Below are 23,740 nucleotides of genomic sequence, written 5' to 3'. Positions count from 1 at the left end.
CACCAGCAAGTCCCTCCGCGTTCTAACGGAAAACACAGCATATTTAAATAGAAGTCTCCGGGTCTGAAGATGCTGTGCAAAGCCCCAGAAGGATAAGAAGCTGCAGAGGATTTTAAGAGAGAATGCTCTGAGCTTGAGAGTTGGTGATAAGCCAGGCCTGGCTGGCAGGCATTTCTTAGGATTGGCATCTATAACCTTACAAAGTTTGTCTCAGAACTCGGATGGGCAGGGGAGGCTGGATAAACAGCTCTGGAGATGTGGGGAGGCAGAGGATGGGCTTTTTAAACTTCCCCCCGCTTTGATGAATACTTGCTCTTCTTAGCAAGTTCCTGTTGAAATCACAAGATCTCTCCCTGCATCCGGGGAAGAGGCCCAGCGCGGACTGCGCCCTCTCGGGGTCCCCCCTTCATCTTATCCCCTAGGCCACGACCCCCAACCCCGAGCCAGTGAAGCCCCTGACCTGGGGACGAAGACCACATTGTGCAGGTAATTCTCAAACGTCTTCCTGAACGAGGACTCCTCCAGTTCCTTCTGAATCTGAGAGTCAGTCTTCGGGCAGGAGCAGCACTCGCCGGCAGCCTCGTCGTACTCGCTCTGGTTGTGCTTCTGGGAACCCTCCAACTCAGATGGTGGGGACCAGGTCCGGGAGGGCAACTTCAACCCTACAAAAGGCAGAGCAGGTGGACTCAAATCTACACACACACACACACACACACACACACACACACACACACACACACCCCAAAGAGGACCTGCTCTGAGCGGCTGGGCACACAGAGCTCAGGGCTGGGGTCTCCGTTCAAGTCCTACCGTGAAGAGTAAGACCTTTCTCGGGGGCTCAGCCGGTGCCAGCTGTGGAGACGCATGTCAACTGTTCCAGACACTGCCTGGTACCACATCCCCACGGGACTGGAATTGTAAGATAACCAGCTTGTCCTGCCCCCATGAAACTTCTGGTGCACAGAGCCTTCAGAATACACAATAAACTGATAATAAACGTGCCATGGCTCAGATGGCAGGGCCAAAAGAGAGGTGTCTGGGGGTGGTCTCAGAGACAGTGACTGCTGAGCAGTCCTGAATGAAGTACAGGAATGAGCCATCCACATATCTCTGTGTAAAGCAGTTCTGACTGAGCACAAAGCACGTGCAAAGGCCCAAAGCAGGAATTTCCTTGGCATGTCAAAAGACACTAGGGACACCATGTTGCGAGAAATGAGGTACGGGAGAATGGTGGGAGGTAGGATGAGAAAAGAACAGGGGAGCCAATTCTCCACTGAATGAATGAATGAATGAATGAATGAATGAATGAATCAATCAATCAATCAATCAATCAATCAACTGCATAAGTAGATAGACCAGAGGGCAGAGCAGAATTCTACCAGGATTCTGAGGGGTCGAGCTTAGAGACCCGATGATTACACTAAGCCATCAAGTTGTACAGCACAAATAAAAGGATCTACAGCTCATTCAGGAACCCAGGAGTGGGTTGGAGCAGTGGCTCTCACCCAGGGGTGATGCTGCACAACTGGACACTGGGCAAGGTCAGGAGCCATTTCTGGTTGTCAGGGCTGGTGGTGGGGAGGGGGGGACTCCTGGCCTCTAGAGGGCAGGGGGAAGGGGCATCCTAGAAAGCACAGGACAGCCTCACCCTAGAGAATTAACCGGCCCTAAAAGTCAACATGGCTGAGGTAGAGAAACCCTGGACTACAGACATGGGGGGAGATTACGCCCTCAAGAGATGGCTGCCTATGACCAGGCCGGCAGGGGCGTTAGTGAACGATGACCAAACGACTGAACAGCAGGCTGCCTGGGGTGACCAGGCTGGCGGGGGGACCATGAGGGGCAACCAGGCCAGCGGGGGGTGGGGGGGAGTTGGGGGCGACTAGGCCAGCAGGGGTGGCAGTTAGGGGAGACCAGGCCGGCAGGAGGGGGCAGTTAGAGGTGACCAGGCCAGCAGAGGGGTGCGGTTGGGGGCGACCAGGCTGGCAGGGGGGGCAGTTGGGGGTGATTAGGCTGACGGGGGGCAGTGAGGGGCAACTAGGCCGGCGGGGGTGGGGGTGAGGGGGACAGTTGGGGGCTACCAGGCCAGCAGCGGGGGACAGTTAGGAGTGACCAGACAGGCAGGCAGGTGAGCGATTAGGAGCCAGTGGTCCAGAATTATGAGACATCCCCTGAGGGCCACTGGATTGGAGAGGGTGGTGCAGGCTGGGCTGAGGGGACCCCCCCACCCCGTGCCCCCGTGCACGAATTTCATGCACCGGGCCTCTAGTTTTAAAATAAGCTTAGAAAAGGGAATGAAAAAAACAAAACAACTTCTCATTGGAGCAGTGTTAATAATACAAAGCTGTTTTCTGTCTTGACCCCCGAGTCCAATCGCACAGCCACACTCTGGTACAACCTTGAGAACGCACACTATTCCTTACGGGCAAAATTCAGGACAGTCCCTTTGAGTCCCCTTTCCTGCCACCAGCCTTCCATGCTGCTGGTGTCTACGGAGCAAAGGAAGCTCCATCCTTCCTCTCCGCTTCAATGCATCTCATGGACAATGAGCTCTCAGTACCTTTCTGTGAATGGTGAGTAGCCCAAGTACTCACACAGCTTTAAAACCTGCAGGGACTCTTAAAAATGCTTCTTATGTTTATTAATAGGCATGGAATAACCTGGCTGGGTAACTGTTAGAGGGCCAGCCATGGCACTATGGGCAGAAAAAACTGGGTTTCCTTAGTGATGGAGGTGGGGTGGGTTCCTGACCATTCTCTGGAGGGGCAGGAACGTTTGGTCAGGTGCAGGCTGACACCTGTTCCCTTTCCAGCACGCACCCATGACACGTGGTGTCCCATGGTTTTCCGTGACTGTAAAGCATAATGACACACCTAGGACAGCCCAATGTATAGAGACCGAGAGGAGAATGGGGAGCCAGGGGCTGGGGGGGACCGAGGAGTTCGTGTCTAACGGAGACAGTGTCCGTTCGGGAAGGTGAGGAAGTTCTGGAGATCGAGGGTGGCGACGGCTGCTCAACAGTGTGAATGCAGTTAATGCTACTGAACTGACATTTAAATGGTGAAGAGAGTAAGTTTTATGTTACGTGTATTTTACCACAATAAAAAGCCACACAGTTGATAAGACTGTGTTGTATAATTTAAATATGCTAAGAGAGTCAACATATGTTCTAAATGTTCTCACCAAAAAGAAAAAAAGATCAATGTGTGAGGTGATGGATGTTAATTAAGCAGATGGGAGGAGTCCTTTCACAATGTGTGTGTGTGTGTGTGTGTGTGTGTATCAAATCAACACAATGTACACTTAAAATATCATACAATTTAATTGTCAATTATACCTCAAAAAGCTAAAAAAAAACACTAGTGGTACTAATAGGAAGCTACTACTGGTTATGGTTAGTATATTTATTTATATTGTGTTAGTAAGTTTATATATTTGTGCTTGCATTGGGTTTTTAAAATTATGGTAAAATACACATAACGTAAAACTTACCATCTTAATCGTTTTTAAGAGTAGAGTTCAGCGGCATGAGTACATTCACATTATCATGTAATCACCACCACCCTCCATCTCCAGAACTTTCTCACCTTCCCCAACTGAAACTCTGTTTCCATTAAACACGAAGCCCCTCCCCTCCGGCTCCCCTGGCCCCTGGCTCCTGCACCTACTCTGTCTCTGTGGATCTGACTCCTCTAGGGACGTCCTACGAGTGGAATCGTACACTATCTGTCCTTAGAAAGTTCCTTTTAATTATATAAACTTTGGGATCATTAGAAATCAAACCCCATTTAAATAGTCACAATTGTAATGATATAGTTAGACTTCCAGAATAAAAGTAAAATGAATTAAATAAAGTTGTTGCTCTTAAAAAAAAAAAAGGAGAGTTTTGACTCCCTGCTGCCGGGTTCATCTGCTCGAATGCAGGGCCAACAGCTCGCAGCTGAGCCCACGGCTGCTTGCTCTCGAGTTATATAAAGCAGTCGAGGAGATAAATAACGTTTGCAACCCGTGGCTCAGGCAGGGAATGAGGTCACAGGCATACATATAGCCCATGACCCTACCCCTGGGACAGCTCCCAGAGACCATCTGGCCTTTTGCCCCTTCTCCCGAAAACACGGCAGCCGGTGACAAGCTCAGTGACTGGCCCCAGCCCACAGCAGGTCGGACGTCCAGCTAAGAGCCTGCCCAGAGCTCCTGGCCTCAGCCACGCCTCACCGGCAGCCCAAGGTCAAAGACCGAGGATGTCACTATCCCCCCAAATCTAAAGAAAAATAAATACAAACAAAACCAATTAAAGAAAAACATGACCTGTTTCTCCAGTTTGATAGGGTCTTTTAAAACTTACTTTTAAAATAACCTTAAACTAATTTATACAAACTAGTTTGAAGCTTCAAATATTTTTTTGTAGATAGATGGAAGCCCATTAAATAAATAAGATTAAAAACTAAAAAAAATCATCATCAGTATAAATGTCTAACAGAAAGTACAGGAGGAAGTAGATGGTTGCTCCTGCTGTCGCGGGTCTTTCAAACTTAAGGGTCTAAAGTTAAGGGCCAAAATCCTTCCCTGACTTTGTCAACCACCTCGCAGCTCACTCAACTGCTGTGCCCCAGCAGGGAAGTCTCCTGTGGTAACAGCTGCTCCCCCATTGGGACAGGGTGTGGGAAGGGAGGGGAAGAGTGGAAGAAGACGGGGAGAAGGAGGAGAGAATTCCAGAGGGAAGTGGTGCCAAGACATGGGAAATACCCGGTTTCCACAGGAGACCTCGGAGTGTGTACTCATGTCGTGATGTTTAGAAATGTGTGTGTTTCCGTATGAGGAACAGAGTGTGTGTGCAAGTCTGCTCTTGTGCACACACTGGGAAAGGAAGAGGAGAGGTATTTCCCTGGGCGTGGGAGAGAGTGGATCAGATGCGTGTGGAACCTGCCGCTCCCACACTCGGCCTGCACTCACCTTTGAGGCAATAATCCAGCTCATACAGCTCACTGTCTTCTGCCTGCCTCTCCCAGAAAACCAGGTAGTGTGTGATGTTCCCGTTGGGGTCGGAGGGAGGCTTCCACTTCAAGATAATCTGGGATGAAGAGTTAGAAACCGAGATGGGATCCAAGGGGACGGAAGGATCTGGAAAGGTGAAAGGACACAGGTTCACCGTGAGGAGGGTGCGAGCTGCAGGCTGGGTGTGAGGGGATCCACAGGTTAGACGAACCGTGAAGGTGTTTGCTGCGGTGCTATTTAACATCAGAGAAAACTGGAGACACGTGGCATGCTCACCCAGGACAGGAGGTACATGATCAGAGTCCGTCGCTACCACAGACCATGCACATCACGTGAGCATTCATCCATCCATTCACGCAGCGAACATGAACTTCATACAATGTCCTCATATTCAAGGCAAGACGCCCGACGCCCCCACAGATTCCTAAGTCACACAGTACACTTACTGGTGGCATTTGTCTGGATATAGATGATGTCGCTCTTGGCCCCGTACGTGCGGCGTTCATCAGAAAAGGTGACCAAAGTCTTCACGAAGACGGCGTACTGAGTCCAGGGCTTGAGGCTCCGCATCAGCCACCCAGGGTGGCTCTGTAACTTGGGGTCAGTGGGCCTCGGAGGCGGGTCAATGTCCACCACCGTCCAGCTGTTGGATCCACACGCATCCTGCCCATCAAACTCCGTCACATTCCGGTAAGGGCTGTCACGGTGGAAGAGAAGACGGTTACCATTTTCAACTCTCACTCTGAGGACCACAGAGATGCGGCCAGACTATAGGGTTGCATCCTCTTGACCAACACCCTCATGCACAAGGAGAAATGACACAGAAATGGCCCAAGAGAAAGCAGCCACCTCCCCTGATTTCTCAATAGTAATAGTATTTAATAATAGTGATAAATAATATTTAATATTTTATTTAATATTATACAATTACATGATACTATATTTAACTTTATTATATAGTATTATATAGTATGTGTAATATTACATATGTAATTATAGTAGTAAATATTAAATAATCTTTGATAATATTTAATAAATAGTAATTAATAGTTTCCTGATAACAATAGTGATAATACTCTCAGCAGCTCCTTCTCAGCTCACAAGATTATGCCACATAATCTTGAGAAATGAAGCCAATATTGATATTAACACTATCACCACTTCCATTATCTTTTTAAAATTTCAGCACAGCTGTATACTCGAAATTAGGTGTTGTTTACTGCGGACAGAATTTCAGTTTGGGAAGACAGAAAATTCTTGAGATGGATGGTTGCACATCATTAATGTACACAACGCCACTGAGCTGGATGCTTCAAATTAGTTTAAATGGTCAATATTATGTTAGGTACTTTCCCCGCATTTCCCCCCCTCTCTTCAATGGTTTTAATAAAGGTCAAACGCTTACGATTCAACAAGACCATGTAAAGACTGTCCTTCATTACCGCCCCCCCACCCCCAGTCTGTTCTCCCACCATGACTCACTTTCCTCCTTTTTACATCTGTCACTTCTTCAAACGTGAACCCCGCCCCCCCGACCCCCCCCCCCCCAGCCCCCGTCGAGTTCTTGCAGTTGCTACTCCTCTGGCCCTTCCCTCATATTTCAGTCCATCCCCACTGCCCTGGGGAAGCCCTTTCTGACCTATGTGTCAAGTCAATTGTCCGTGATCCTGTCCTCTGAAGCACTGTGACATTTTCATTTTATTTTTTATTGAGTTTATTGGGGTGACACTGGTTAATAAAGTTACATAGGTTTCAGATGTACAGTTCTATAATACATTATCTATATATTCTACTGTGTATTGACCACCCCAAGTCAAGTCTCCTTCCATCACCACTTATTCCCCATTTTCCCTCTTCAACCTCTCCCCAACGCCTTTTCCTCTGGTAATCACAACGCTGATGACTGTGTCTCCGCGTCTGGGGGGTTTTGCTTAATCCCTTCACTGCTTTCACCCATTTCCCCAACCCTCTCCCCGCTGACAGCTGTCAATCTGTCCTCTGTATCTATGAGTCTATTCCTATTTTGCCTGTTTGTTTATTTGTTCTTTGGGTTCCATATACAAGTGAAATCAATCATACGGTAGTTGCTTTTCTCTGGGTTATTTCACTTAGCACAATATTCTCCAAGTCCATCCATGATGGACCATTCTGACAGGTCTGAGGGGTTATTCCTTGTGGTCTTAATTTGCATTTCTCTGATGAGCACTTTTTCTATATATCTATAGGCCATCTGTATGCCCTCTCTGGAGAGGTGTCTATTCAGGTCCTTTGCCATTCCTAACTGTTTTCTGGTGTAAGTTCCACGAATTCTTTATAAGTGTTGGCTATTAACCCCTTATTAGATATATCATTAATGAATATGTTCTCCCATTCATGGGCTTTCTTTTCCTTTTGTTGGCTTGCTTTTCTGTGATGTAGTACCTTTTGTTTATTTTTTCTTTTCTTTCCCTTATCTGAGGAAATATATCAGAAAAAAAGATTCCTACAAGAACAGTCGTAGCTTTTAAGACCTGTGTTTTCTTCTAGGATTTTTATGGTTTTGTGACTTACATGTAAGTCTTTATTCCATTTTGAGTTTATTCTCATGTATGGTGTAAGAAGATGATCTAGTTTCATTTTTTTTGCAAGTATCTAATTTTCCCAAAACCATTTTTAGACTATCTTTACCTCACCTCCTTTGCAAAATATTCACTGATCAAAAAGGTGTAAATTTTTATTTCTGAGCTCTCTATTCTATTCCACTGACCTAAATGTCTGTTGTTATGCCAGTACCATGATGTTTTGATTACTATAGCCTTGTAGTATAGTTTGATATAAGGTAATTTGATGCCTCCAAATTTGTTCTTCTTTCTGAAGATTGCTGTGGCTATTTGGGGTCTTTTGTGGTTCCATTTAATTTTTGGAATATTTGTTCTGGTTCTATGAAATACAACATTGGTATCTTGACAGGAATTGCTATACATTGCTTTGCAGAGTATGGACATTTTAATGATGTTTATCCTTCCTACCCGAGCATGAGATATGCTTGTTTATTTGTGCCTTCTTTGATTTTTCAGTACAGTGTCTTATAATTTTCCAAGTACAGATCTACAGATCTATATGTGGTTAAATTTATTCCTAGGTATCTTATTTTTCTTGATGCAGTTGTAAATGGGATTGTTTTCTTAGCTTCCATTTCTGATAGTTCAATATTGGTATATAAAAATTTAACTCATTTCTGGATATTTTGTACCATCTACTTTACTGAATTCATTTATCAGTTCTAGTAGTTTTTTGGTGGAATATTTAGAGTTCTCCACATACAGTATTATGTCATCTGAAAATAATGAGTTTTACTTCTTTCCAATTTAGATGCCTTTTAATTTCCTCTTCTTGTCTGCCATGGATAGGACTTTCAGTACCATTATCAAACAAGAGTGGTAAAAGTGGACATCCCTGTCTTGTGGCGTTGGCTATGGGCCTGCCATATATGGCCTTTATAATGTTGTGGTATGTTCCATCTATTCCTACTTTGCTGAGAGTTTTCATCATAAACGAATGCTAGATTTTATCAAATGCTTTACCTGCATCTACTGATATGATCATGTGATTTATCTTCCCTTTTTTTCTGTAGTCATCACATTTATTCATTGGTGCATATTGTAACAACCTTGTATCTCTGAAATAAATACCACTCAAGCACGGTGCATGATCTTTTTATGCCAGTACCATGATGTTTTGATCTTTTTAATGTATAGCTGGGTTTGGTTTGCTAATATTTTGTTGGTGATTTTAGAATCTATGTTCATCAGGTATATTGGCCTATACGTTTATTTCTTTGTAGAGTATCTGGTTTTAAAATTAAGATACTGTCAACCTCATAAAATGAGCTTGGGAGACTTTCTCTTGAAATTTTTCCAATAGTTTGAGAAGGATAGGTGTTAGTTCTTATTTGAATGATTGGTAAAATTCTGAAACAAGTATACAAGATGAGTGTGGATGGGAGAGTTGGAAGGGGTCGACCTTAGCGAACGTACCTCAATCAGACTGAGGACGTTTTTAGCAAAGGCCAGCTTAGGAGTACCTTAATTAAGTTAATAACAATGTATCTACCTATATAGCTTAAGTTTAAAAAATTTGGCTCTCAAAAGAAATTTCAATCGTACTGTTGATATTTGGTTTTGTTGACTAATGAGTTTGCCGACCACTGCCTTAAACTATTCCCACTTTTTAAAATTCTTTTTTCATTTTGCCACTCTGGATGTTTTCTGCTACCTTGTCTACCAAATCGCTGATTTGATCCCCTACTTCATCCAACCTAATGTTTATTCCTTCTAGTGTATTCTTCATTTTGGATATTATATTCTTCATTTCTGACCAGATCTTTTTAATGGTTTCTATATTCCTTTGCTCTTATAATTCTAAGTTCCTTGAGCATCCTTATAACCATTCTTTGGAACTCTCTATGTCAATTGTTCGTCTCCACTTCATTTAGCTCTTTTTCTGAAGATTTCTCCTGTTCTTTCATTTGGGGCTTATTCTGCTGTTTTCCCATTGTAGCTGCCGCTTACTGTTGTTTCTGTGTATCAGGTGGATCTGTTCTAACTCCCAGTCTGGGTAGGGTGGACTTATGCAGTATATGTCCTGCAGGACTGCAATGTGCAGTCTCCTTGATCATCTGATCTGGGTGTTGCAGGAATGACTCCTGTGAGGGTTATGTGGGCCCTTCTCTTAAAATTGAGTCTTGACTGCTATTGGCCCGTTCACAGGTGGGGTCAGTCCTGAGACTGGCTGACTGTGAGGATCACTCCCAACCACAGTGTAGGAGCTTTGTGCAGGTGCTGACTACACAGAGCTGAATTCTCCTCTGCAGGGTCTGGTGCCTGCCAAGATCTTCCTTTGGATATGCAACCTGTGAAGCTTACTAGACCTTGCTCTGATGTTGCCTAAAGCTGGCCCGTGGGAGTGTTGGTTCTGGGGCCTCTAAGGAGGAACTCCGGCACAGTCCAATGTCAGATGCTGCCTTTGACTATCCCTGGGCAACCTGTTTGAAGCTTCAAAGTGATCTACAGTTGTGGCTGCCTCTGCTGAACCTGGCTGTGCACAGGTAGAAACAAGCTGTGCACTATGGCTGGTTTTTACAAGTTCCAGGCCCAGGAAAAGGTCCACAAAAGTCCCAACACACCCTGAGATCCACCTCTGCCTGTCAGCTGCCGGTTAGGCTCCGTCACTGAAAGAGCCACTGGCAGTACTCCAATTGGACAAGGCAGGTTCAATTGCCAGGTAGGCGTGACTGGTTTTTGCCAGATTGACACAGGTTCAAACTCAGTGCCAATGCTGGGTCTGAGGCCACTCAGCAAATGTCCCGGTGTGTAGAAAGTCTACCTGCCAGCCACTGGGTGCTCACACACATTTGTGATGGGGCGTGGTCAAGGGAGTCACCAGAGTGAGGCCAGCAGAGTTTATCAGGTCCAAAGAGAGCAAGATTTGGCCCTGTGAAGGGAGGGCTTTGCACCAGTTGAGCATGTAAAGAAAAATGGTCTCTGTGCTAAAGCTACACAACTCAGTCTGTCCCAGAATCCATCCAATCACAGCAGGAGGATGGGTCTAGTGGCTCTCCCACGAGGAGGAGCTGTCAGTCAGGCTTGGGGGAAGGTGGTGGGAGTGGCCCACACTGCAAGGCCATGCAACTCAATCTGTCCTGGACTCTGCCCACCAGAGTCAGGAGGGTGGGGCTAGTGGATCTCCCCTGCAGGGGAAGTGCCTCCAGTCAGGTTCACCAGAAAGTGGGTAGAATGACCTCCACTCCAAAGCTACACAGCTCAGTCACAGAAAGCCACTGAGTTTGCCTGGACTTCTACACCCAAGCCCAGGCAGCTACTCCTCAGCAGGACCCACGCTACACAGGGTGGGACAACTGGGAGTCCAGAGAGTGGTCTCATTGCATTCCCCCAGGGTAATACCATATGGAAGGGAATGCTCTCCCCAAGAAAGATGGCATCTGTGGTATGGGAGATGGACTCAGCATAGGAATCCTGGCAGTTGTCCCTTCATCTCTCTCTCCAGAGCCACAAACCCGTCTCTCCTTAGGAGATTCTAATCTGCTCCACGCTCCTTCCACTAGAGCACAGGGTAAGTGGCTGAGAACAAGATTTGTGCATTGGGCTTTTAAGAAGGTGCCTGTGTCTCTAGCAGACTCCCATCTCTCCCTGGCAGACAGATTCACTAATTTTCACAGCCATAAGTTATTTGGGCACCTCTTCCCAGCTGTAACACTCTGGCCCGGAGAGCCCAGATTGGGGTTGAGACCCCATGCTTTTATGGGGGATGTTAGCAGCTGAGATGTCCCCCCAAAATTTCAGCCACTGCCTAGGGGAGCAGGACCAGCCCTTTTTGTGTCTCTGCCCTTCCTACCAGTCTTGATGTGGCTTTTTCTAAAAATCCTTGGTTATAAGACTTTTCTTCAGCTAGTCTTCAGTGGATTATTGAGGCTGATTGCTCTATATTTTAGTTGTAATTCTAGTTTTTAGTCCAGGAGGGGGTAAGTGGAACACCCACCTACTCCACTGCCATCTTGGATTTCCCTCCCCCAACGTTTTAAATGATGGAGAAATACAAAATAGGTAAAAAAATAAAATTTAAAAAAACTATTAAGTACACTGAGTGACCTTTCACTGAAGGAAACTGGTGAGATGTACATATAAAGGGCAAATTAAAATAATTTCTATTAGAGATTGGCCAATCTGGACCCCAAATGAAACCTATCTGTTTCAGTTTCTGGCTTTTCCACAAGTTTATCCCACAAGTGGGAAGACGACACAGAGCAGCCTCAGAGGGGAACAATGAGCACATATGCAATATCCACAAGTTTTTACTTTATACTTACGCCTCTTTGTAGAAGAGCATGAACCCCAGGAGGTCTCGGAAGTCAGGGGGCCAGTACGGCTCCCATTTCAGCATGATCTTGTCAGAAGATGTCCGGATGTAAGAAAATTTAAGTAATTCATTTTCACCTAGAAAAGTTTATTTTTTTTAAAAAAAAAACCAGTATCAGTATTTCATCATTTGTTTCAGCATAAAGCGGTGATCCTACACTCCCAAAACTGTCCATGAAAAGGAGATGTCAACCTGCTGTTCCATGGACAGGTCTTGCTCCTACATGTGTCTCTCAGTATGTGAGGGCAAGAACTGGTCATGGCAGTTGGCCCATACTGCCAGCCAATTACCTGGCCAGATGCTCAACTGAAAAATAGCAGCTGGCGCCAATGTGAGAAGGAAAATTGGACAATAGTTAAGAGTCCTGACACAATTTTGACATACACATGGACTTTTAAGCCTGACATGTCAGAAGATGTAACTCTAGTGCAAATGAGCACATGCCAAGTGAGTTTAGATCACTATACCTTGGACAATTTCTTGACTCTCCAATATCTCGGAGAGAGTAATTTCCTTTGCTTGGAATGCAAGTCTTCCCTTAAGCTCCACCCTAACCTCACTCTTCATCCTCAGAATTCCCACAGTGTGGACCACATTCTTCTGTAAAGAATCAACTCCGCGTGACAGTATTACGGAAACTTGGCAGCTCAATGCTCAGATACTCCTTCAAGAGAGAACCTATCACAGGAGTGCAGTCAGCTGACAGTCTCCAGCTGTAGCAACTGCAGGGCCTGTAGTAACATTTGATCCAAGGCCATATAGAAGGAGGTATTCATTCATTCATTCATTCATTCATTCAATATTTATGTAACATCTTCCAGTGTCAGGCACTGTATCTGCTACAGAGACAACACCTGTCCTCAGTATTTCAGAAAGCCTATCGCACACAGAGTTGTGTAAGCTCACAGGAGAGGCAGTGCTAATCCCTGGGGGCCAGTGTGGTAGGTGAAGGGAAGGAAGCCACACTATCTGGTCCACAGGCTGGAAGTACCGGGCCATCACCACTTACAGGACGCCTGGTCCCCATTAGTCTTCAGGGCAATGTCGGTCCTCTCCTGGCGTCCCTTGGTTCCTGAAATTTCTTCCATCTTGTGAATTTCCGACAAGCAGAGCTTGGGATTATAGTGGAAGAAGAGTTTCCCCTGAGTTATGGTGAGGTTGTGTTTGCTCCAGTCCCATAGCTGCCTTAGGTTCTGGTTGTCCAAGGCATAGAAAGAGTAGTTCCTATGGAAACACACACACCTAGTCATTCATCGGCTTGTAATCTCCAACTACAAGATGGTGGGGCCATGGCTGGAGTTGATCTTGCCCAGCAGTACATACCCAGCCCTAACCATTTGCTTGGCACGTACTTAGTAAGTATAAAATGGGGGGTAGGAGGGCCACGGGAATTTGAGGAAGTGTTCATGGCCAGGAAGGTACCCGAACTCCATCTTGTGGGGAGGAGAGTAAGACTACCATGGATTGAGATATGGGTTTCACAGACGGGAAAGACTAAAAAGACAAGGCACCTGAGCTGGGCCCACAGAAGGGCAAAATAGCCTGCTCTGTCACTGGAGAGCTGCAGCAGGTCAAACCCTCTAGTGTCCTGGATGCCAAATCCAGGCCAAGATCATGTGACCTTATTGGGTTGGCAGAGAGGAGCCACTGAAGGTTTCATAACAACTCAGTAACTTGATTAGACCTGTGCCCATGGGCCACCTGCACATAATGAATGAGAGAACGAAAGCATCCAGGTCTGTGTTGTACGATACAGAAGACATTAGCCACCTCTGGCTACTGAGCACCTGAAGTGTGGCCATTTTGAACTGCACTGGGAGTAAAACACACATCTTGAAGACTTAGCATGCAAAATAAGAGAGTATAAAAGATCTTCTTTATAATATTTTATATTGGTTCCGAGTTGAAATGGCATTTTAGATGTAATGGATTAAGTAACATGCATTGTTAAAATTCATTTTACCTATTTCTTTTAACGTTTTTAAAATGTGGCTTCTAGAACACCTGAAGTCACATGTGACTTGCATTATATTTCTGTTGGACAGCACTGGTCTAGTTCTAGGATGCCCAGCTTAGGGTCATTGGAATAATCCAAATAAAGTTCTGACTTCAACAAAAAAGCAGTTGTATGGCAGAAAAAATCAACAGGAGCTGGTGAGTGATTCCAGAATGTAGTCTAACCAATTCTATGGATTGGTTTCTTGAAACCATTCACATCCCCCTCTTCCTGTGCCTTCCTCTACTATACAGAATGGAAAAGGTAAATATTCGCTTTCCCACTCCCTTGCAGCTAGAAGCAGCCACATGACTCAGTTCTGGCCAAGGAGATATAAACAGAATTCAATGTTGGGGGTGAGAATGTGGGAGGTTCCAGACAATGTTTTGAAAGAGACATTCTCAACTGTCACGTATCTTTGTCCCTTTCCCTTTTCCCTGTCAGTTCTACAGATGTAAGGCAGCATTCTGTGACCATGATCCATAAAGACAGAAGAGGCCTGGGTCCTATCCTTGATGACATTGTTGGATGGCCTTCCTCAGACTTCTTGTTCACAAGTCTATCTCAATCCGCATGAAACGTGGCTAGTCTGGATTTCTATTATTTTATTAACTGAAGAGGGGTCAGCGCAAACTCAAGGGTAGGAAATCCAGGAAATAAGGAAGAAAATCCAGGAGGCCAGCAGAATATCTTGGGGAGGTAGAATCCTATTGGCCAGAGGAGATAAGATTTCATTAAGGAACAGGTGAAATCAGTAGGAATGGGACCCGGACATGAGAAGGCCCCGGAGGCAGCAATTGAAGGGTCCTGGTCAGGCTTGCACGCCAACTCGCAGTGAAGCCCAGATGGCCAGGCACCGTGTCGCTGCAGGTGGCGCCCTGGGAGGGCACAATGTTAGGCTGTGCCCCTGTGACTTCCAAGAATGACTGTAGAATGGGCACCACTTTCCTGGGCTGGGTCTTCAGGCATGTTCACACACACTGCTCTCTCTCAGGGTTCTCCAGGCACTTTCTCCTAGTAGTTGTTTTTCTGGCTTTAAAACCCCCTAAGTTACAGTAGAGTGACTGCGGTTAGCAACACTGCATTGAATATTTGAAAGCTGCCAAATGAACAGATCTTAAAGGTTTTCATCACAAAGAAAAACACTTTTTTGTAGTTATGTATGGTGATGGATGGATGTGAAACAGACTTACTGTGGTGATCATTTCAGAATATACACAAATATTGAATCATTATGGTGTATACCTGAAACTAAGATAATGTATACGTCATTAAGTGCTCCTATTCTTCCCCCAGTTTTACTGAGATATAATTGACATCTAACATCAGTTTTAGGTGTATTTTATAATAATGTGACATTTACATGTTGCAAAATGATTATCACACTAAGTTTAGTTAACATCCATCACCTCACATAGTTAAGAAATATTTTTTTCTTGTGATGAGAACTTTTAAAATCCACTCTCTTAGCATCTTTCAAATATATAATACAGTATTGTTAGCTGCAGTCACTATGCTGCACATTAGATACCCAGGACTTAATTTGTAACTGGAAGTTCGTACCTTTTGCCCATCCTTCATCCATTTTGCCCATCCTCCCCCCAATGCCTCTGGCAACCACCAATCTGTTCTCTATAGCTATGATCTTGGGTTGTTGTTTTTGGTTTTTTAAGGTTCTATATATAAGTGAGATCATCCAGGATTTATCTTTCTCTGTCTGACTTACTTCGCTTAGCATAATGCCCTCTAGGTCCATCCCTGTTGTCACAAATGGCGGCATCTCATTCTTTTTTATGAATAATAGGACTGACTAATACTCCCTGTGCATGTAAATGCACAGACCACATTTTCTTTATTATTCATCTGTAGATAGATACTCAGGTTGTTCCCATGTCTTGGCAAAAACCCCTAACTGTTTATAACTCACACACTTCCCAGTTAGTGCTCAGGCCATAGACACAGAATCAGGCCCACATACCCAACTTCCAAGGTATTCCCCTGAATCAGACGTAACTTCCGGAAGAAGGAAAGTGACACTAGAGCGTAGGAACGGCGGATTTTCAGATACCCTGAAATTTCCTCAATGAGGCCGAGGTTGGCCTCCAGCTCAGCTGCCAGGTTGTCTAAGGAAAAGAGAAAATACCCAGTGAGTTTTATAGAAATCTTTTAATCTTCCTATAATATCTCATAGGAAGGAGTTAAATTACAACCTGAAAATGACTTTGACATATCCTGCTCAAAATGAATCGTACTTAATTAAAATACACTCCAACGTCCTTACTGCGGGGTCAGCAAATCCCTAAGTAAGTGCCTGCTGCTTTCTGTCTCATCTACCTTGCTCCCACTACTTCAGGCACCTGGGCCCCGCACCCTCCCATCAGCAGACCATGCACACGCGGCCTGGGTCTTTGCCTGGCTGCCTCCTTTGCCCAGAATGTCACTCTCCCATCTATTAGCTTGGTTCACGCTATTACCAACTCAAAGCATGGCTCCTCTGACCAGAAACTCTTCTAAAATAGCAACCTCTCATTCCGCCTCAGAGGTTTGCAAACTCCAGTCCACTGGCCAAACCCAGTCTGCTTTGTAAATAAAGTTTTATTGGCACAGAGCCACATCCATTTGTTCACATGTTCTCTACAAGGGCAGAGTTGAGGACTTGTAATAGATACCCTCTGGCCTGCCAAGCTGAATAAATTCATTATATGGCGCTTTATAAGAAAAGGTACCATCCCACTCCCTCCATTGCCACACTTTGCTTCCCCGCATAGTGGGACCACTGCCTGAGTTTATATCATAAACTGGTCTGCTTATTTGCAAGCCCCATCATGCACAGACTTTGCCCTGTTCACTAAATATTCCACAAATGTTTGCTGAACACGTAAACAAAGGAATGCCTTTTTGCCTGTGACAGTATTTCTGGAAACACAGTCCTCAGACCTGCAATAGGGAATGTTGCCGTTTGTTAAAAATGCAAATTCCTGATGTCCCAGCTAAATGTGGAAAATCAGAATCTCAGCAGGGAGAGTGGGACCAGATGAGCTTTGAATTACAGGTCTGGTAACAACTGACTCAAGATAGTCTTCAAACCGCCGGGGAAGCAGGAAGCAAAGTCTAGGCCATTTCCCTTCGCCACCGCCAGGGACCGCGGACCCCAGCGGGACGCCCCGCACTCACTGCCCCCGCGGATGTTGATGGTGAGGCTCCCGTTGATGACGGTGCACCCTCGAAGCTCCTGGGCGGCTGTCACTGAGTCGATGGTCTTCTCACCTTCCAGGATGTGACAGACCTTGGGGCAGGGGCCCAGACACGGAGTGCACATCAAGCTGGGTAAAAAGCAAAGGAAGAGGGTCAGGGCACACAGGACGCCCTCCACACGCAGACGCAGTTGCACAGGGTCCCAAGGGACACCCACAGCACTGCGAACAGCTGGGGCCCGAGAACCTCCATTGGGAGGCTGTCCTGAGCATCGGGGTGCCGAGCAGCATCCCTCAGCTTCACCCACTGACGCCCAATAGCACGCAACCAGGGACTGAAAGCCCTCATGTCTCCAGACACTGGCCCCTGAGGGAGGCGGCCAAACGGTCCCGGTAAAGCCGCTACCTACAAGGCAGGCTCGCCCCCTCCCTGCAGCAGCAGGTCCCAGCATTCCCAGGGGACTAAGGCTTCTCCCCCAAACGCAGGGCTCCCGCTGTGCTCCAGCCCAGAGGACTCGCTGAACCGCATGGAGACAGGATTCACTCTACCCTGTAGGGACAGGGGACTCCTGGAGTCACCAGACCTCCCCCTACCGGCACCCTGATGACAACGCTGTAACCACAGGTACAGGTAGGTATGCGCACATTAAGCTTTGATTGCTGAGGCATCCACTTCAGGGGACATCCATCTTGAATAAACACAACGCCAGCCTATGATACACTGAGCAGGAAAACCACCAGTGAGGGAATCAGGCTCCTTCCACCCGTGAAGGCCCTTCTTGCAGAAAGCCCTGGGTCACCAGATACCTGACTACCTGGGTGACTGTGCTTCCCCCTTCCTGGACCCTACCTCCTGTTCTTATGCTTTAAATTCAACAATAAAGAGAGAACCAGGGCCCTAACTGGTTTGGCTCAGTGGATAGAGCGTCAGCCTGCGGACTCAAGGGTCCCAGGTTTGATTCCGGTCAAGGGCATGTACCTTGGGTACGGGCACATCCCCAGTAGGGAGTGTGCAGGAGGCAGCCTGATCGATGTTTCTCTCTCATCGATGTTTCTAACTCTCTATCCCTCTCCCTTCCTCTCTGTAAAAAATCAATAAAATATATTTTTAAAGAGAGAGAGAGAGAGAGAGAAAGAGAGAGGGAGAGAGAACCAGGAAACGGCAGATGCTTCACCCTCAGAGTTATTATAGGCAGAGCCCCAGGTCCCACCCCCCTCGCTCTCTCTGCCACGTACCCTCCAGGACCTGTGAGTAACAGATCTGTTCCTCAAAGTCCCCTGGTGGTTCATTTTGAAGTGTGTCCTGTGATTACAATAAGAACCATGAGAGCCAGTCAGGCCATAAGCAGGGGCCCTGGTGGGAGGATGTCTACGGAGCTCCCTACAGGGAATGTGTGTGCAGTGCGTGTTGCTAAATGAGGAGGTACCATCAGTAGGCTCGGGGCCCACAATGTATTACAGCCGTGTTTTAGTTCTGTGAGATGTTAGAGCAAATTATTGAACCCAAAGGGTTTGTGGGAACCCCCAGATTTATAGCCAGTCGATCAGAAGTGAGGGTGGCCTAAGGACCCCGAAGCGTGGCTGGTGTCAGAAGCGAGGGCCTTCCTGTGGAGAACAGTCTTCAATCTGTGGTTTGATACGGACTCCAGTGGCCTAGTGTCAAACTGCAGTGCAGTGCACCCTGTGGTGTCCGCACAGCTGCAGTGGATGTAGAATTGTGACCAAAAGTTTGGTTCTTTTGTTGGTCCTACAACTACTCACTGAGCACTATGTGACAGGCGACACTCTAAGCTAGAGATCCACAAACTACAGCTGCATGATAAGTCCAGGGCCACCTGTTTTTTAGAGAACGTTCTACACGACCACACCCACTGGTTTATGGGTCATGCGTGGCTATCCTTACGCCATCATGTCAGAGTAGCCGCAGCAGAGACCATATGGCCTTCAGACTAAAAATATTTACACTCTGGGCCCTGCCAATGCCTGCTCCACGGCACAGGCACACGAGGTGAACAAAACAACCGACTTCCCTGGGGACATTATTAATGGCCACATGTTCTTTTCGGCCTCCCATCAAGTGGGGTCTATGTCCTCTTCCAGTGAATCTGGGCTTGGCCAGATGAATTGCTTTGGCCGATGGAACATGAGCAAATGCGATGTCAGCAGAGGCTTGAAAAGTACTTGCACATTGGAGCATGCCCTTCCTGGCTGCCAGGACGAGAAACCACACGGAGAGGGGCCCCGGCTGCCCATCTAGGATATGAGCGGCTGGCTATCTTCCGCCATCAGTCAGGGCTGACCCTGCCCACACCAGACAAACCTTCCATCAGCCATCAGAAACCGTGAGTGAGTGTGAGGTACTGAGTGTCGGGCTGCTCTCCAGGCAGCAGGAGCTAACGGATACCCTGGCACAGCTGTTGGTGGAGTTGAGGAAAATGAATAAATTGACAATTACAGTATCAGCCTGTGGTATAAGCCATGAAAAGAGTTAAACCTGAGTGATGTGCCAAAAAGGAGCTGGACAACTAATTCAGACAAAGTGGGCACACGGGGAAGGACTTCAGAGGAAGTGACTTACAAGCTGTGACCTGGACAAGAAGGGGGCCGTGCAAAGATCAAGGGGCAGAGCATTCGATGGGGAGGGAACAGGGACACAACATTCACCCCAAATACCGAGCCCTCCCCATCTCCGTGAGCACACACTGCTCTCGGCAGGCGTCTCCCCACGACTCCGCATGTACCCCCAGGCCTCTGCTCTGAAAACACCAAGAACTATTTCTGGATAAGCCACAAGAATGGAAGAACGCATATCTGGTCCTATTTGATATCAAACCACATTAGAAAATGTGATAGGACTAACGTATTTCCTAAGAACATCTTTTATTTTTAAAAGCTTCAGAAGAAAAAAAATATTCATTTTTTTCAAAACCTTCGAAGTAGAATTGTGCCATAAAGAGTCGTAATTAGCACCGCCTGCTTTGCCCTGTCTCACTCAGCGAAGGTCACAAGCATCGCGACACAGCGCCCACTTCCTGAGGCGTGGGCTCCAGGGGCCACCACACCATCAGGAGAACATCAGTGAAGGTTGCTGGGCTTCTCAGAGATAATTCCTTCTATTTAAAGCCAATGTCTTTTAAATAAACATCTTACTAGAAGATTCATTTAAAAAACAAACAAAAAGGAGTTAAAAGGAATAGGGTCATTTCCCCAACCTTACTGATGAATTGGCCCAAAAAAGAAAAAGATAAGGGTCTTTCTGCCATGCAAAGTGATTTATAATTGCCTATTTTTGGTCAACAAAGCCACGGAACAGGTTTTTGTAAAAAAAAACACTAATAAAACAAAACATGTTGTACTTGTAGGTTTCACAAACATTTGAAGAGAGCCTCATAAGAACTGAAATAAAGGTGTTTGGTTTTTTTTCGGGAAATAAAACTTCCCACCAGAACTCTCATCTGCTAATTCTTGAGTCTGAAGGGGAGATTTTCTAGGTGAGCAGGTCAGCTCACCCTTGGCGTGCGCCTGTTTCTGATCTGTTTTTGTATTGTTTTGTGGAGGGTTTTTTCAAACCCGCAACACAAAAACCAGAAAACAGATTTTTTAAGCTTGATTACAGCCCCAAGAAACCAAAATAGCATCTAAGAAGCTAACAAGATGAACAAATGTCTGCAATGTGCATAGGCCATCTGACTCACAACGAAGAAAGAAAACCGCTTCCCAGTACGAGAAAGGCCTGGGAATGACCGAGAATCAAGTCTCTTCCTTCTCGTGCTCGGGCTCATCTCAACACGCTGTCCAGCTCCGGATCAGAAGAAACACAAAAACCTGAGCTCCGCTTTGGGTGTAAGAGCCAGGAAGTCACAGCACGGGGACAGTCCCGCGAATGTGAAGGATGCGACGGGAAGCCAGGGACTGCTGCCTGTGTGCTTTCTGCTCCCGACACTCAGCACAGAAAGCTTTAAAAACCACGTGCAAGACGCCAAGGCACTTCCTCTCAGGCCCTTTACAGAGACGGTTTGTCGCCTCTGCTGCGAAGGCCAGGACCAAAACAGGAGGCAGACGTGGACCCACGGTTCCTAAGTACATGCCCTGGTCATCACAGCGCCCTCACCCATAGCAACGGATGCTGGTTTTTCACACGGGTTTTCTGTTTTGTTTATTAAAATTGTTTAATGTTGAAATTATTGCAACTGTCCCCGTTTTCCGCCCCCTGGGCCAACCTCCACCCACTCCCACCTCCCCTCCCTCGGCCGTCACCACACTATTGTCCATGTCCAGGGGCTGTGCATGTATGTTCTTTAGCTAATCCCGTCACCTTCCTTATCCAGTCACCTCAGGCACCAGCCCGTCTGCTCCACGTGCCCATGCTTCCGGTTCCATTCTGTTCGTTAGTTTATTTTGTTCATTAGATTTTAACAGGTAGCACCACCTCACCAGCCCCACGTTCCTTACCCGCCCCTCCGCCCTCCCCCCCACCCCCCACCGAGAACCCACCCCCGGGACTCACTTGGTGGAATTCATCGTGTACCCAGAGGGACACTCAGGAATGCACTTGTTGTTGTGAATGACATACTGATGGCAGCCCTGCCTCCGCGAGTTCTTGCATTTGTTGTGCAGGTCCAGGCAGAAGCTGAAGTTCACACAGCGCCAGTCCCGGAAGTGGTAGTACGGGGCTGGGCAGGTCTCCACGCACCTGCCGTCCAGGTAGAAGTGGCGGCAGGCCACGCACTTGGTGGGGTCGTCGGGCTCAGAGCAGCTGCCCAGGCACTCGGGGTGGCAGCAGAGGCCTTCAGCAGTGCAGCCGTGCGACTTGCAGCTGGTCGGGCAGACTGGGGAGAGAAAAACCGGCTGGTCAGTGGGTTGCCCAGGTCCTGTCCGCACGAACAGCAGTGCTAGATTAGGGAAAGCAAGCGAAACAAAATAATAACAGCCTCACTTCGACAGCACATGCTGGGCCCCACGCACAAAGCCATTAACGGAAGCACGAACTCATTAAGCCCCCAAACCAGTGGTGTGCCGTAAATGTTAACAACCACTTCAGAGAGAGGGGATAAGAGAGGATCTGACCTGTAGCATCTGCCAATTTCCACGGTGTAAATACCACCAACCTCAAGTTACTGAACATGGAGCTGGTGAGAGGTACATGGCACCACGGCGTAAACAGTACTTCCACCATATAGGCTGAATAGCAGCAAATAACCTCAAAAGCATAAATACAGCCGCCCTCCTTCACCTATGGGGGATTCATTCCGAGACCGCCAGTGGATGCCTGAGTCTTGAACAGTACCCAACTCTATAGATATGTGTTTTCCTGAACATACATATGATAAAGCTTAATTTATAAATTAGGCCCAATAAGAGATTAACAACAATAACTAATAAAATAGAGTAATTATAACAACAGACTGTAAGAAAAGCTATGTGAATGTGGCATTATGAAGTAAAATAGGGTCACTTATCAGATACCACGACAGTCAATCTGATAGTCGAGCCGGTACTAAATGACCTACGAGCAGGGAGCATATAAATGGTGGAGACACTGGACAACAGGATGAGTCGCGTCTCAGGAGGGACTGAGTGGGATGGCAAGAGGCTTCATGCTATCCAGAATGGCGCACAATTTACAACTTATGAATTGCTTAATTCTGGAATTTTCCATAATATTTTCAGACCACAGGTCACTGAAAATATGGAAAGAGAAACCATGGATAAGAAGGGACTACTTATAGAAAACTATAGCGAGGTCATTAGGATGCAGTGAATTTTGAGTATTTATTACCTTTGATTTTAACATAATTTAATTATAAGTTTATATTATTTAAATTGTAATAACAGCTTAACAAACAGTTCGCAAATTTCCTGAAAACTGAACAGTTGACTCTAGCAAGCCAGCTTCAGCGCACAACTGGTATCAACAGACACATTACTGTCTTCATTTCACAAAGGGGGAAACTGAGGCTCAAGAAGGTTAAGCAAATTGCACAACAGTCACATACTGCTTCAACAGACACGGGCTTACACTAATCTAGATACTGCAGCCACTGCAGGGCCATAGGCCCTGCCTTAGGGGGCGCACAGTCTCATGAAGAAGGCATCGTAGTTACTCAAACACACAAGCGTGTAACTGGATATGCAGCACGCACTGTGCCAGAGGTGACGAGAGGTAACGTTCCTGCGGCCTGAGCGAGGTGACGGGTGGCAGGAAAGAGGAGGCCCTGGGGACGGGCAGACGCCGTGCGTGGATTTCGTGGCTGGAAATGTTCGTGTTCAATGCAACTGAACTTGTCCGTGCGGGCCGGGCCCCTTCCTGGCTTCCTCCAGCAGCTCGTTACACAGCCCCTTCCTCCCAGGGTCTCACCGCTCACTGCTTCCCAATCACCCCTGGACTTCGGCCCCCGCATGTGGCCTGGACCCTGATGGCCAGCCCTCCCTTCCCAGACTGTCATGGACAAACGGCCTCCCTGTGGCTGGACAGACCTCGGCAGCGAGAGCCTGTGGCAGAGGGGCTGGCTTCACTCCCTCCCTGCATGCGTGAAACATGCCTTGGACACCCAGAGTGTTCTCCACTCCAAACCCTCAGGCTTCTTGCTGCAGCCAACGGCCCGAGTGGACCCGGGAGCCAGGGAGCGGAAGTGACCTC

The 23,740-nt window shown here is 46.9% G+C and overlaps 1 protein-coding gene across 4 annotated transcripts in view; it reads right to left on the bottom strand.

Moving 5' to 3' along the window:
• INSR (insulin receptor) overlaps positions 1 to 23,740 on the bottom strand; it is a 162,593-nt gene that overhangs the window by 41,822 nt on the left and 97,031 nt on the right. For 3 of the 4 annotated variants that reach the window (XM_059695740.1, XM_059695742.1, XM_059695741.1), the window contains exons 3-10: positions 21,608 to 21,929; positions 17,081 to 17,229; positions 15,885 to 16,029; positions 12,920 to 13,134; positions 11,861 to 11,987; positions 5,442 to 5,692; positions 4,954 to 5,121; positions 461 to 662 (exon numbers count right to left, since the gene is read on the bottom strand). In XM_059695740.1, the coding sequence (XP_059551723.1) occupies positions 461 to 662; positions 4,954 to 5,121; positions 5,442 to 5,692; positions 11,861 to 11,987; positions 12,920 to 13,134; positions 15,885 to 16,029; positions 17,081 to 17,229; positions 21,608 to 21,929 (1,579 nt within the window). Of the gene's footprint in view, positions 1 to 460; positions 663 to 4,953; positions 5,122 to 5,441; positions 5,693 to 11,860; positions 11,988 to 12,919; positions 13,135 to 15,884; positions 16,030 to 17,080; positions 17,230 to 21,607; positions 21,993 to 23,740 lie in introns of all 4 variants that reach the window. The other variant, XM_059695739.1, reaches the window with a different exon arrangement.

This window comes from Myotis daubentonii, chromosome 5 (genome assembly GCF_963259705.1).
Source record: "Myotis daubentonii chromosome 5, mMyoDau2.1, whole genome shotgun sequence".
Taxonomy (NCBI): Eukaryota; Metazoa; Chordata; class Mammalia; order Chiroptera; family Vespertilionidae; genus Myotis; species Myotis daubentonii.
This window is presented reverse-complemented; position numbering and strand designations above follow the sequence as displayed.